A 15,182-nucleotide genomic window follows, 5' to 3' on the forward strand; every position below is an offset into this window, starting at 1 on the left:
TGTCAGAAATCTGGACAAAGCCCAAATATTTGTGGACTAACTAAGGTGCACATATTTTAAATACTGCTCATATAAACTGAGAACATTGTTGGAATACAGATTTTGCATTAGCATGCATTTTCTGAAGGATATGAAGTCTGACAGTCACACCTCTGTCATTACTTTTTAACTTCATTCCTCAATGATTTGTTGGAAAACCACAAATTGAAATAGAAACAGACCAAATGTATGAAGCTAAAGTTTTGACGTTCTGGACAGCTTTATGCTCCACCTCCCTCCTGCACTTTCCACCCAGCTTTCTCTCATGAATATTAATCAGGTTTCCAGCATGGAGTAGAACATATTTCACAGATGAACAAGAAGTCAGGAATACAGTACAGAAAACTGAGCAGAGTTTGGTTGCTTTGCTGAGGCTCACCGAAGTTCTTCATTTTTGTGTGATTGTTTTTGTTATTCATCTGTTATTTATTTCAACACAACCCTGGACAGTGTGGCTTGTGGGACTGGAGGCTGAAACAGGAAATCATGAAGGTGGAGGTAAGAATGTTTGAGCTGATGGGAAAACCTGCTTCCTGTAACAAATGATCTTTATTCTAACCTAAGGCTGCAGTTGTACTTTTGAGCAGTGTAGTTTGTGTTACGGGGGAGGGACAGGAATAGGAGGGTACGAAGCTGCATGTGAGGAACTCTGAGCTACCAGGAGCTGCACAGGAAACCAGTTTAAGTGAAGTAAATATCATTTGTGATTCTACTTGTGACTACTAAAGGGCAGCATGTTTTTGAAGATTCTTATAGGACAACTACGGGAAAACATTTTAAAAAGATATATTTTTTAACTTTTCCTTAAGTTTGGTGCATTGCAAACCTGTATGTACCAGATAGAAGTAGTCACTAGTACTTTTATACAGTTTGTAACTCTGCCAGACCTCCTGGGGGCAGACATCCTGATGAGAGTATGTTTCTTCTAAAGAAAATGATATACTGTGAGTCCACTGTTAATGAGAATGCAATGCCCGTAGCTCGACTGTCTCATGACAGCTCCATTCACTTAGAATGGAAGAACACAAAAGAGCCACTAATTTTGACAGGCCTCAGTACATACTTACTATCACTTACTGTCACGCAGTACCTTTTACAAATGTGTTTCCTACTGATGTTCATAGGTTCATAGGTTCATACTAGGCTATCTGCCATAGGGCATTTATAAGCCTAGCCAGAGTGTGTTTGGCTTTCGCCACCCATTTTAAATTAATTTTGCTATGCCATTTGTTTTGCACATTCTCTGAAAAAAGCTTCCAGAACTACCAGCTCATTGCTGAGATAAAATACTTTTTTTCAGACATTCTATTTTGATCTGTTTCAGTTCCTTCTCAAGTTACTCCTCCCACATTTCCACCCTCAGCTATCAAGAGTTTCACATTTCCTGCCCTGCTAGGTTCAGCTAATTTGAATGACAAAACACATTAAACAGAGATGCTTGCAGTCAGCCGGGTGTGCCTTTAAAACTGTCCCCCGCCTTTTTCCTTACTGGTTTCATCTGAATAGCACTTTCATAGTAAGTCATGGTATGAATATGCTGTTCGCAATCCTTAATGTAAAGGTGTCATTCCTCTAAACATGCCTGTGACATAACAATCTCGGTTGCTGACAGATTTAGCCACGACTGCAAAATCATACTCTAATAATAATGAGTAGTCATATTTCCTTAGAGACGTTTGCAGTGTTCTGCATTTTTATCCCTTAGGCATGTCACTGATGTCTCCTTCTACTTTTAGTTGTTACTGCTTTTGTGTGCACACGTGCATTGCTGATATGATGTTTTTCAAGCAGCTTAATACATTCTTTACTTGATGAAATGCACTACCTACTCTCTCTGTTCCAAACATTGTGCATACTGTTCTTTGCTCACTCTCAAAATGTTCTTTTGCTGGCTGCCACAGCATACTTTTCTATTTATCAATATACAGAATGTAACATATTTTCCAAATAAGCTATATAAACCAGACTACCTCTAACAGTATGTTTTTTGTGTAATCATTGTTGTATCTTTTGGCTTTTCCCGGTTAGGGGTCGCCACAGCGGAACTCCGGTCCGCTAATGATTGGTAGTTGATTTTTACGTGCCGAGTTACCAGCCCTGACGCACAACCTTCACCGAAGGTACACCCATTCATGCATGTCTCCACTCAGAAGATGCTCTAGCTGAGAATCGAACTGGGCAGCGTCTGACTGTGAGGCGACAACGCTACCGCAGCACCACCACCGCGGATAAAGACTGTTGCAATTCAATTATCATATGCGTTTAGTTCTTACAGCAGGCATCAAGCATGAGAGGCCATTTTCCCCCAGGAACATCAACAAAGCAATTGAGCTGAGAATATATTGTAGGATTTTACACAAACACCAACTTATATGTATCACAGGGGTGGTCTATGTCTTCATAAAAAAAGGATACAAAGGGCAAACTTTGGGTTTGAAATCGCTGAGCTGAAAAATCAAAGTACATTCAAGCCAGGAATTGTGCAAACAGCCCATGGCAACAAAAATGCATAAGAACAAAAATAAGAGATTCTCTAAACTGACAGTCCAGAGCAATTGGGTAGATAACACACACTTCAGCTGTCTTAGCATCTACAAGTACACAATTTGTGAAGTGTGATGAATAACAAAAAGTCCAGTTTTCAGCACAGGAAGGGGCAAGCTGTGCTGACAGGTATCATGCTGAGAAGATGAATGCATTATGCAGACATCACAGCTCCTCACTGTAACTAAAATTGACTGTTCAGCAACAGAAGATGAAGAAGGTGTGATGCATATGCATGGGAACCCTAAGTCAGAGATAGTGGTTTAGCATATTCTCAGGAATCTTCACAACAGCATCAGATGAGGTACGAGCAGTATCATTTAGTAAACCAGTTTTTAAACCAAAGAAATAAAAAAAACACATTAACAATTGCATAGTTCTTGTGTCATCAAGCAGTTACATCTAAGCATAGAGAGGTCACCAGAAAGTAGCTAAAATCAAATGGAAACCATATTTGTGCAATCACTATTCCACTAGACCATCTGACTTCAAAATACTAGTTTCCTTACAGGTGTACTAGGCTGTTTATGAAAGTCACGTAAAATAAGGCACGTCACCAAATGGATGGCAGGCATTTTGGGTGACAGTGACTACCGTTCACACCATACTGTGGCAGGTTTACACAATTGAGAAATATACTAAAGTGCAGTCATCATAACTTCCCTTATGTATGCATCATGACACATAACAGTATCTTTGTGGCTTCCGGGTACAGTTTATAGCACAATGTAAAATGCCAGGTATGCACATATAGTGCAAAATTCTTCTTCCAGACAATCAATACATAGACGTACATGCCTTACCTGGAAAATGTTAGAAGAAGTGAACCCACTGCTGTGTATTCTGGCCTACTGACCCCCCAGTAATGCATAACTAAAAATTAATGACGCAATCCTAGGAAACCTCTTTCTTTTGCAGTACCACTGTAGATTCCATGAATTCATGTACAACAATCTAGCTTCAGCATCTCTAATTACTAGTGACAACTGGCCAAGAACCGTTAGTCAGAAATGATATGACCCTTGGTCATATGTATAGTACAACCTGCACATTTCCAACATCTTCTCACCTCAGTATATATTTTCAAGAAATGTCTTCCTTTAATTATTTAATTATATCACCGTGCTTCCTTGCTTGGTTTGTGACGACAAAAAGAGGTGTGAACTAGGAGGTCTACTGCGTACACCCGTTATTTCTCATCCACTGCCAAAAACCTAAATTATGTTAAAGTTTTAACGCACTCCACATAAAGCATATGCTCCCACTATTGGCTGTGTGCCTCCCATAAAACTCAGCAGCCATAGGTCAATCAGCTATTGGCTGGTCGGTCTGTAGTAATCCATCCTGGGTTACTTCTGGTAGCTGTGCTGACCAACAACTGGACGCATAATCTATGAACCTGCTAAACATGAACTGTGAGTTGCTACTCATTGTAGCTTCACTGACATGATGCAGTTGAAAATGGATAATTACAGATTTTAGTAAGCACAAAAACTTTTTTTATTGCTTAGTTATATCCCTTAATTCTTTCTAAAGTATTATGCTATTAGAACAGAGTGTGTTTTTGTGTGTAATGTATTAGTTTAGATCTGTTCTGCTGTGTTTTTGTGTGTAATGTATTATCATGGAGCTTTTCTCCCCGGGCCTCCACTGAAAACGGGCTTTCGAGCCCAGTGGACTTCCCCGGTTATCAAACTGGAAATAAATAAATAAATAAATGATATGATGCTAAGGTGGAGGATGGACATCCAATGTTTCCAGGAGACAAGAAGGAAGGGCAGTGCAGCCAAGGCACTTGGCTTGGTATCCACAGTCTACTACTCTGGAGGAGGACATACTAGAAATCATCTGTGAATTGTGGTGAGAGAGAGGCTTCAGAAGGCAGTGAGGGATCATGTCAGAATTAGTGACAGACTAATGGGAATCAGACTTTGTTGTAATCATAGGCTGAGATTATGAATACTGCACTATACCCCACTGCAATGTTATGATAGTGAGGCAAAGAGTGCAGTCAGACATCAGTTGCAGGACCTACTACATAAAGCAGGATATCATGAATCGGTTCTGATTATGGGTTTCTTTGAATGCACATATCTCGACAGACAGAACAGGATATCAGCACTGCCTGGCTCCACATGGATAGGGCATCAGGAATAAGAGAGAGGCCCTTCTAGTCCACTGTCTGCCAAATGGCTTGATAGTAGCCAGCACATGGTTCAGTAAGACAGACAGTCACAAGTCCACGTACATGATTGGCCAGTATCCAACTCAGATACACTTCCGTTAGTAAGGGGAAATTTTACTTGTACTCAATATATTCCAAACAGTACAGGTTCCATGGCTGATCTGTGTGGAACACCACTGGTTATAGGTCTGCTGTTTGTGATCGGTTCCCCTTTTTTGACAATATATTTTCTATCACTGAGCCAGTTAGGAACGAATATAAGGATATAAGGGTTATTATATAGCTGGGTGAGTTTGTCAATGATGCCTGAGTGGGGATAGTGTCAAAAGCCTTGGCTAAGTCTAGGTAAGCTGCTAGAACAGTCTTCACCTCATCCAGGCCCTTGGTGAATTTCTCGCATAACTCCACAAAGTTTAACAGGCATTATTTCCCTTTGACAAATCCAAACTGTATAGGGTGAAGTGGTTGGAGATTACCTCCATCTTTGTTGATTAGGCCCATGATGATTCACCTCATGGCCTTGCAGATAAAGCTAGTTGGTCTCACAGGTCTATAGTCATCAGGTTCACTGGAAACACCACCTATGTACAAAGGGATAACAGTGGCCATTTTTCATTCAGCTGCGATGAAGCAAGTGCTTAGACTATGACTGAAAAGAGTACCCAATGGTGTTGCTAATTCTTTTTCCTCAAACATTTTTTTTATTTTTCAAATACATTTGAATGAATTCCATAGTATTTATACAGGTTACATTAGTGTATCCTGACTGTATATAAGGGGAACTTGTTAAACTTATATTACATAAGCTGCTCTTCAGAGCATGCATATTACTGTGTGGCTATATGCTGTAGTTGTTGACTGCTTTTGTGTTTTACAACTGTAGTAGCGAGGTACATACATAGTACTACCTCTTAGTCTATTATTAGTAACTAAAACTGCACCAGATAAGCAAAATGAAGGTTTCTGTTTCCATACTGCTGTAAAACCTAGTTGAGATACCTAACTAGTCCCTAGGTAGCAGTGATTATATAGAACTGTTTGGCATTGGGTAGACGGAATTGTTAGTTATTACTGAGTACTTTACTACATATACCCAGATTTAACTGGCATTTCGACTTCAATTAGCTTTTAAACACAATCAGAATAGCAACTAATTATACATGGATAAAGTGTTTCTCTGTTTGCTATCTTAAGTGTAATATACTTAGTGCACACCTTAAAACTAGGTGATCTGAGTCATGGCCTTTAGTCTATAAATTTACCATTATTGTACTGTTACAATACTGCCTAGATATCTTTAGTGAACCTAATGTGTGTTTTTATTAATTGTTCACTACTTTTTATTAGTGTTGAATTATCTCAGTGCAACTACCTATACTAATATAAAGGCATATCTAATACTAGACAGCTACAATATTGCCATTCTGACCTTTTGTAAGAGCTGTCATATATTTGATACCTGCTTAGGATAATTGTTATTTGCCCAGCTATTAACACACTGTTTACCTTACCACATTTGTTTTCTCTCTTCCTTTATGTACCCAGCTCTCCAACCTGCTTCTCCTGAACTAGGGTATGAGAATCTGCCCTGTCTGATGACCAAGAGCCATACCTTATAATAGAAGTAGTGGTCTCTTCCCTGAGCTAAGGCATAGAGCCAAACCTCTGCCTAAACCTTATTCCCTCAAGGAAACAAGAAAGTATGTGTTCTACAACTACTGTATTAAAAGATAAACTTGAAGAAAATATTTCCATGTTTTTAAAGTACACTCCCTAGCCAGCATGGCCAGCAGCCATAATCTTCTCTTCTCCTCAACCTCCATATATTCCCCTCTTGTAGCCTCTGTAGCTAACTCCGGTTTTCCCTCCATTACTCCTAGACCTGCAAGCTCCCACGTGAAGCTATTGTTGCAATTTATCCTTTGCCCACTAGATGGCATCCTTCTCCTAGTATTACCTGCCTTGAACGTCTATCCTACCGTCATGAAATATATTTATCAGGCAACTAGTTTTCTGTTACCTGTTGTTATCCCAGTCCTACTCACTCCGTCTATTTTCACTGTAACTTACTCACCTCCACACCCATCTCCACCTTACCTTACCTCAGCAGTCAGCTCTTCACTGATTGTTCTTGGGGTCCTCTTCCTTCACTGGCTCTAACTCACTCTGTTCGCCCTGCAGGCTTATTCCGCTCCCCTACCTTGCCTCCAATTTCCACCCGCCCCCAGTGCTCCTACATTTATACACCCTAACCACACCCCATCCTTACAACCAATCACAGGTCCCAAGTCCTTAAAGTGCTAGAACCTACTTCCTCAAGTCTTTATCATTTGAAACCACCTAACTTACCCCTATATCTTTCCCTATATATAACTCTGCCACAATGCCATTCATAACAACCTCACTACATCTGCAGATCCTACTTCTTATAGGTTCATAGGTTCATACTAGGCTATCTGCCCTAGGGCATTTATAAGCCTAGCCAGAGTGTGTGTGGCTTTCACCACCCCTTAGGATGCGAATACTATACCCATTAGTTTGCTGTGCCTCTGTCCAGCAATGATACAGAGATGATTCCTGGGGTAAACCTACGATCTCCCATCCACTCGTCAAGATTTCTCTTGAACAGAGTCAGTGAGGGGCTCTGCCTCACATGGACTGGGATTCTGTTCCATAGTGTAGGGAGTATCTGGGTGATGAATCTGTCCCTCCAGCACATCCTATTTATATCCATGTTGAGGTTTAAGTCTCTTGCTCTCGTGGCTCTGGTGGATTTGGATTTTTTGAGGTGGAACATGTCCATTAATTCCGGGTTGGACATGGCCTTGTATGTCAGGCACAGATCACCTCTGAGCAGATGGTATGCGACTGAATAGAGCTGGAGTTTCTTCAGTCGGGCATCGTATGACATATGTTTGAGCCTTTATCCTTTTGGTGAGGAACTTTTGGGGTCTTTCCAACTGCTGCAGGTGTCGGGTAAGTACATTCAATGGGGGGCGCGTTACTCAATCATTGGTCTGATAAGTGAAGAGTACAGGGTACAATGACCCTCCTGATGGATGATGTGAATCCTTCATCATGAGGGTGGGGCAGTGTAGAAGGTCTTCCTAACCACTTTGGCAATGTGTGTCAAGAGAGAGAGTTACTTGTGTCCCCCTCCCCCCCCCCCTGATTTCTTTTTTAATGTTATATGGGACCACCCCTGTGTGGTATTAGGGTTTTTTTTTTTTTTTTCAAAGGGTATTTTTATTTTTTTTTTTTTTTTTTTTTTTAAGGCCATGGCTCTGGCACCAGTTATCCATTTCTATGAGACCTCTCTGGAGGATGTCTGTGTCTGATGGAGTGTCAATTGGTGTGCCCAGTGCAGTCATCTGCAAAAAATTTTGTCAGCCACAATCCCCTTTGTTTGCCTGCACAAAAAAAAAAAAAATGAACAGGGGGGGGGGCCCAGGACTGACTGCTGTGGGACACACACAGGACGGACCGGTGAGACTGACTGCCAGCACAACCTCACCTGTGTGTGTTGTGTGTTCTGAGCCAGTTTGCATTTGTTTTTTTTGACATATGGGTTTACATCTAAGCTTTTTTGCTGAGCTTGATGGTGGGGTGGGGGGTGGTGTGGTCTTGCTTTAGGTCAGGGGGGGCTGGTGTACCCTCATCCCTGGCCTTAGTGACTGTTTGACAAGTAAAAAAGTCAAAAAAGTTCAAGAAAAGGTCTGCCTTGGGTCTCTGAAATTGGGTAGGATCCAGTGTGTGTGTCCCCCAGTCTCTGTCCATTATGATTGTCTATGATCCCCATTCCCATCCTCTCCCTCTCCATCTCTCTTGCTCATCAGGCAGGCAGGGTGGTCAGTAGTAAGCACCGCCTTTGGGTAGGACAGTGGGAGCTGTGGGATGGTAGCTGCTGTACGTAGTAAGTAGTAGCTAAGATAAAAAAGCAACCTTATGTGTGGTGTGCCTTGCTCATTGCCAGTGAGTTTGTGGTAGTGTCACAGCCCGGGGACACCCCGTCAGGAGTGTGCTTTTTTTTTTTTTGTTAGAGAGAGCATCCTGAGAGAGCAGATGAGAGAGAGGGGAGGGCTGGAGGGATAGAGGATTTTTTCCTTGGGGGGGAGAGGTTTGGGGAGGCAATTGGGGGGACAGTGAGTTTTTTGTGTTTGGATTTTCAGTCTGTTTTTTTTATTTTTTTTTTTTTTTTTTTTCTATTTTTTGGGGTTTTTTTAGGTTTTTCTTTTCCTTTTAGGTTTTTAACCATTTTTTTTTTGTTTTTGTTTTTTTTTTTTTTTTTCTGTTTTTTTTTTTTTTTTTTTTTGTTGAGATGATTTTTTTTTTTTTGATTTTTTTGATGCCTTTTTAGCTTTTTTTCCTCTTGTTGTTTTTTTTTTTTTTTTGTTGTGTGTAGAGTAGTTTTCTGGGGGTTGTGGAGTTTGTTGGGTTTGCCTTTCTTTGGTTGGGGTCTTTTTTTTTATTGTGCTGTGGTTGAGCATTATTTTTGGGGGATTGATTGCTTGATAGGGGTTTTTGCTCAGGTGGGGTGGTTGTTTTTTTGGGGGTGGGGGGCTTTGGGGGGGGCACTCTTTGGTTCACTCTTGTGTGGTGTTTTTTTTTGGTTGTTTTGTGTTTGTTTTTGGTTGTGGGTGGGATGGGGGGGGGGGATGGGGGGGGGTTATGGTCTGATCTGGATCTTGAGTGATATTCATCATATTGGATTTTTGTCCGATCTGTTGTTTTTGTAGTTTGTTTGTGGATTTGTCCTCTGTTTGTTTGTGATTGTCTTTGTGGTGTTTAGTCTAGTTTCTTCCATTGGGAGTTTGTTAACTCAAGGAAGAGTTGTTTGGGCTTGGGTTGTTGGAGTATGGTGTTTGGGGTTGTGAAGTTGTGTGGTATGTGTTTTGATGGTTGAGTTGTGGATTTCCTGAGTTTGAGAGGTGTTGGTGTATACTGTTTGGAGAGTTTGAGTTTGAGGGGGTGTTTGGTGTGTGGTTTTGTTGGTGTGTTGGGTTGTGCATGTTAGTGTTCTCCGATGTTTTTACCTATGGTTTTGGATTCGTACCTATGCGTTTACCATGTTGGATGTGTGTGGTTGCCTTTTATGGTTTGGGAAGGCCCTTTGGTTTTTGATATGGTGATTTATATGGGCCTGATTGGATTTTGGTGAGGGGGTCAGATGATGGGAGTCTTGATCAGAGGAGGTACTTCAGGTTTCAGGTCAGGAGAGCAGGGGGGGTTTTCTGAGGAGGCATTGAGGGCTCTCATTGAGCAGTTTTTTTTCTTTTTTTTTTTGCTTTTTTTTTTTTTTTCTTGAGTTTTTTTTTCATTTTTTTTTCCTTTTTTTTTTTTTTTTTTTTTGGGGCAAGGGGGTGCAAGGGGCCTGAGCAGCCCCAATGCCAGGGCAGGGCCCCTGGGGCAGCCAAGGGCAAGTAGTCCCAGCAAGACAGTGTGGCAACAGGGCCAATTGAGGCAACACTTGCAGACATATCATGTCTGAGCATTAATTACAGACTGTATTATTAATGTGAGTGTTTTGGCAGGTATTTGACTGTATTTTTTTGCATTTCATTTTGGTTCTGCTGGTCATCTTCATTTTGGGTGTCTCTGTGGCTCATAATCTGAGGGTGTCCATCTATGGGGCTCACACACTAGGTCGGGAGGACCGGCTCTCTTTTGTGACCCAGGGTGAGTGATGTGCAGGTCTGGATCTGTGCCTACTTGCTGTGGTTAGTCATGCTTGTGTGTTGTGTGTGTGTCCTGTGCTGTGTGTGTGTCTGTGGTGTGTGTGGTTTTGGGGAAGTGAGTCTGGGGGAGTGTGTGTGTTGTGTTGTGTGGTGTGTTGGTTGCATTGTGTTTGTGTCATGTGTGTGTGTTTGGTATTGTGTTGTGTACTGTTGTCTGTGCTTGTGGCTGTGTCTGGTTTGCTTGCTGGTCTTCTTTGGTCTGTTGTGAGTGCATCTTTTCACTCATACCTATTCTATCTATACCTTATCTACTTACATTCTATGAACATCTTAACTGCCTGGGATTTCATTACCCCACAAAGCAAACCTCCACACTAGCATTAGCAATCTCTCAAAGCCATACAAACACACCCTGCACAACAACCTACCTACCAGCAAAATATCATAGACTGACACATCAGATACTATAGCCCAAAAGCTAGGAAATTCCAGAACCTAACATGTAAACTTCTAAAACTTACACTTAGAATACAATTCCACTCCTTAATAGATGGAGATATACATCATAATCCTGGCCCAAATTCTGTCAAGACCACAGAGCCCCATACCCCAACCTCCTCTAATGCTCAATTCCTTACCAGACCCCCCAACTCACTCTTGATAGCCCATCTTAACATCAGGAGCATAAGTAAGGTTGCCCACCTACATGCTGTCATGGATGTACATTCATTTGATATCCTATGTCTCACTGAAACATGGCTCAAGCCAGCAACACAAGACAATGAAGTTATTCCACCAGGGTACAATATCTTGAGACAAGACCGTAAAGCTAAGAAGGGTGGTGGAGTAGCTATCCTATACAAATAGGAATTACAGGTGACCTCTGTGGACTCTAAGCCCCCTCTAACTAGTAATACTGAAATCCTTATCTCCAAGATTCAACTCAATAAATGTAAATCCATCTATATTATTGGTGTTTATCTTCCCCAGGGAACAACTCTAACACCGTAAAAGATATCCTTAGCTGGCTTTCCACCAACTATTCCCAAGAAATCATAGTACTCGGTGACCTTAATATCAACTGGAAAAGCTGTGTTACAGAACAGCCTACTACTCATATTAACCTAAATGGTTTTACTCAAACCATTACCTCCCCAACAAGGACCAACAAACTCAATAACAATGAAAGCACCTTAGACTGGATTCTCATTAATAGCCATCACCAAACTTACAAAGTAGGGACCCTCCCTGAAGATATAAGCGACCATGACTCTCCTTCATAATCAGATATGAGTGACATTCCAAGCCCAACCACCTATAGGACAATAAGGAGCAATACAAATTTTAACCCAGGCATCTTCCAAAATGAACTTAAGGCATGTGATTGGTCAGCCCTCAAACACCTACCTCTGGAGGAAGCAGTAAAATACTTTAATAGTAAATTCTTAGGTATTTTAGACTACCATGCACCAACACGTACAATTAGAGCTATGATTAAACCTGCCCCGTGGCTCTCAAAAGCAACCAAACAAAAAATGCTCCTTAGAAATAAAGTCTAAGCCAAGCGGCATACTACTAAAAGCCCTGAAGATCACTTAAAATTTAGACAGCTAAGAAATGATACAAAAACATCCATTCTGTCAGATAAAAGAAACTTTTACATTCAACTCCAACAAACCCATCAAAACAAACCACAAAAGTTCTGGGTAGGGATTAATACACTTTTACACCGAGGTCATTCTGTCACACCCACACCATTAGGCTCTGGCCATGATAGTCCCAAGCAAATTGCCAATACCTTTGACACTATTTTCACTGAGACTATTCAATCTCTTGCCAATCAACTAACTCCTGACATCTCATCTCTGACTACCTCTACTTCTATCTTACCTCCCTCATTTCACCTTGAACCTGTCCCTACATCCCTTGTCTGTACCCTTATTCAGAAACTCAACCAACCACCCACTCAGCTGATCTACTACCTGCAGAATATCTGCAAAAAGCTGCAAAAGCCACAGCCTATCCCATCTCCATCCTGATTAACAGAACTATCACTGAGGGAACTATCCCATCTATCTGGAAAATCTCACATATTATCCCCCTGCATGAAGGTGGTAACTCCAATGAATTATCACACTACAGACCTATTGCTATATTATCTCCTCTGGCAAAAACCATGGAGAAATGCATTCATAGACAACTGTTAAACCACCTAATAGATAACTTACTAGCTAACTCCTAACATGGCTTTAGGCCATTTCATAGCACCACCTCTGCCCTCTTATCCTTCTCTGACTGTATTAACAACAATAGCAATAATAACACTCTATCCTCAGCCCTCTTTATTGATCTCTCCAAAGCCTTCAATATGGTTAACCACCAATTTCTCATAAACTTACTCAAAAACCTGTCACTATATGTGCTGGCTATACAATGGTTCCAATCCTACTTAAACAATAGGCAGCAGGCTGTACTGTGGGAGAACAACTTATCTACCCACCTCCCCATTGCCTTCGGTGTCCCCCAAGGCTCTATATTAGGACCTCTCCTATTTTCTATTTTTATTAATGACCTACATTCTGTAATACTTCAAGCTACCTGTATACAATATGCAGATGATTCCACATTAATATGCTCAGCCACCTCCCCATCAGACCTACAGACCCTAATCCAAAATGTGTTTGATATAGTCGAGAAATGGCTTCTACACCATTGCCTCATCTTGAACCCTAAAAAAACAAAACCCCTAATATTCACTCCCACCCATAGGACCTCACCAATTAACGTTACTGTTACATCAAACAACGGTACTGTCATATCTCCTGATTCGACTACAAAACTACTAGGGATACTAATTGATAATAACCTCAACTTTGATACTCACATTAATAGTACTATAAAAACAGTCAGCAAGAAAGTAGGCTTTTTCTATAGAATCAAACCCTCTCTGACCCCATAGCTAGGGCTACTATTGCCTGCACGCACTTAATCTCTACTCTCCTCTATGCCTCCCCTATATTGCCAGATTTGCACCAGGATTCGCATTCAGAACTCATCATTATATTAATTTGGAACAACTAGAATGGCTAGAGTTACCAAATTTACTACTATTTAACCAATAAGAGTTGCCCACAAGATCCTGTATCAGCCTACTATTGCACCAATTCTTACCAGCCTTATCACCCCCTACAATAATCTTAAGACCCTACACTCATCTAATAAAATACTTGAACAAATAGGTAAAACTAACAATATGTCTGGTGACTCATTGTCCTCTAATGCCTTGGGCAAAACCTGGAACTCACTCCCCAGTGACCTGACCTCCCTTTCCTCAATCACACTATTTAAAAACAAACTGAAACTATACCTTAAATCACATTGGTTATGTCCTTGTGTGAACCCTGACTAATTATCCCATTTATCTCAAGACACCCATCACTATGCCTGTATATACTAGTTGCTTTTCTGTTAACCATAAAGAAAATGTGCTTTTATATATTAATCGAATGTCATTATCAATATCCTCTTATAATGTATCCATATAAGATTTTATTTATTTATTTTTTATTTTACATTTGTTGACCGGGCTAGTCCAACTGGATATATGTCCATTTTCAGTGGAGGCCCGGGGAGAAAAGCTCCACATACAGAGTAAAATATACAAAAAACACAGGTACAAGTCAAGGTTTTGTCAATCATAACAGTAAAACAGCAAAACAATCAAAACAGTCAAATATTCAAAAAAACACAGGTACAATCCAAAGTTTTGTCAATCATAACAATAAAACAACAAAACAATCAAAACAGTAAAATATACAAAAAACACAGGTACAATCCAAGGTTTTGTCAATCATAACAGTAAAACAGCAAAACAATCAAAACAGTAAAATATACAAAAAACACAGGTACAAAAAATATACAAAAAACACAGGTACAATCCAAAGTTTTGTCAATCATAACAGTAAAACAACAAAACAATCAAAACAGTAAAATATACAAAAAACACAGGTACAATCCAACGTTTTGTCAATCATAACAGTAAAACAGCAAAACAATCAAAACAGTAAAATATACAAAAAACACAGGTACAATCCAGGGTTTTGTCAGTCATAACATATAATTTCATATATTATCTTAATAAGGAAAAAAGAATAAAAATAATAGAAATAATCATAGTACATACTAGCTATGGATTTGTATACAAAGTATGTTCTGTTACACTATAGAACTTTAAATACACACAAATAATGTTAGTAGTTAGGTCAGCATACTTATACAGGTAGGAAGATTAGTATACAGAGGCGATGTATGAAGTTAGTCTGGGTTAGCACAAGGACATAACCAATGTGATTTAAGGTAAGGTTTCAGTTTGCTTTTAAATAGGACTACTGAAGATAGGGAGGTTAGATGATTAGGGAGGGTGTTCCAGGTTTTACCCACTGTAGTAGAGAACAATGAGCCGCCAGCTGCATTACTGGTCTTAGGTATTTGTACTAATAGTTTGTTTGATGAGCGTAGGGTCTTGAGATTGGAGTGATAAGGTTAGTAAGTACAGGTGTATTTGATGGCTGATACAAGATCTTATGGGCAATTATTAGTTGATTCAAAAGTATTAGATATGACAATTCCAGCCAATCTAGTTGCTTAAGATTGTTACAATGATGGGTTCTATAAGTTGACACAGTTGCAAATCTGCCAATATTGTTGCAGGAACTAACCAGTTTCTTCAGATTGCTTTT

General features: G+C 40.3%; 1 protein-coding gene across 1 annotated transcript in view; it reads left to right on the forward strand.

The window, feature by feature from the left end:
* Positions 1–333: 333 nt before the first annotated feature.
* The window catches only part of LOC122797906 (zinc finger protein 558-like), a 241,099-nt gene continuing 226,250 nt past the window's right edge, over positions 334–15,182 (forward strand). The window contains exon 1 of the mRNA XM_044066425.1: positions 334–537. Coding sequence (XP_043922360.1) covers positions 526–537 — 12 coding nt within the window. The 5' untranslated portion in view covers positions 334–525. The remainder of the gene's footprint in view (positions 538–15,182) is intronic.

This window comes from Protopterus annectens, chromosome 3.part1 (genome assembly GCF_019279795.1).
Source record: "Protopterus annectens isolate FY-2018-M chromosome 3.part1, PAN1.0, whole genome shotgun sequence".
Lineage (NCBI taxonomy): Eukaryota > Metazoa > Chordata > Ceratodontiformes > Protopteridae > Protopterus > Protopterus annectens.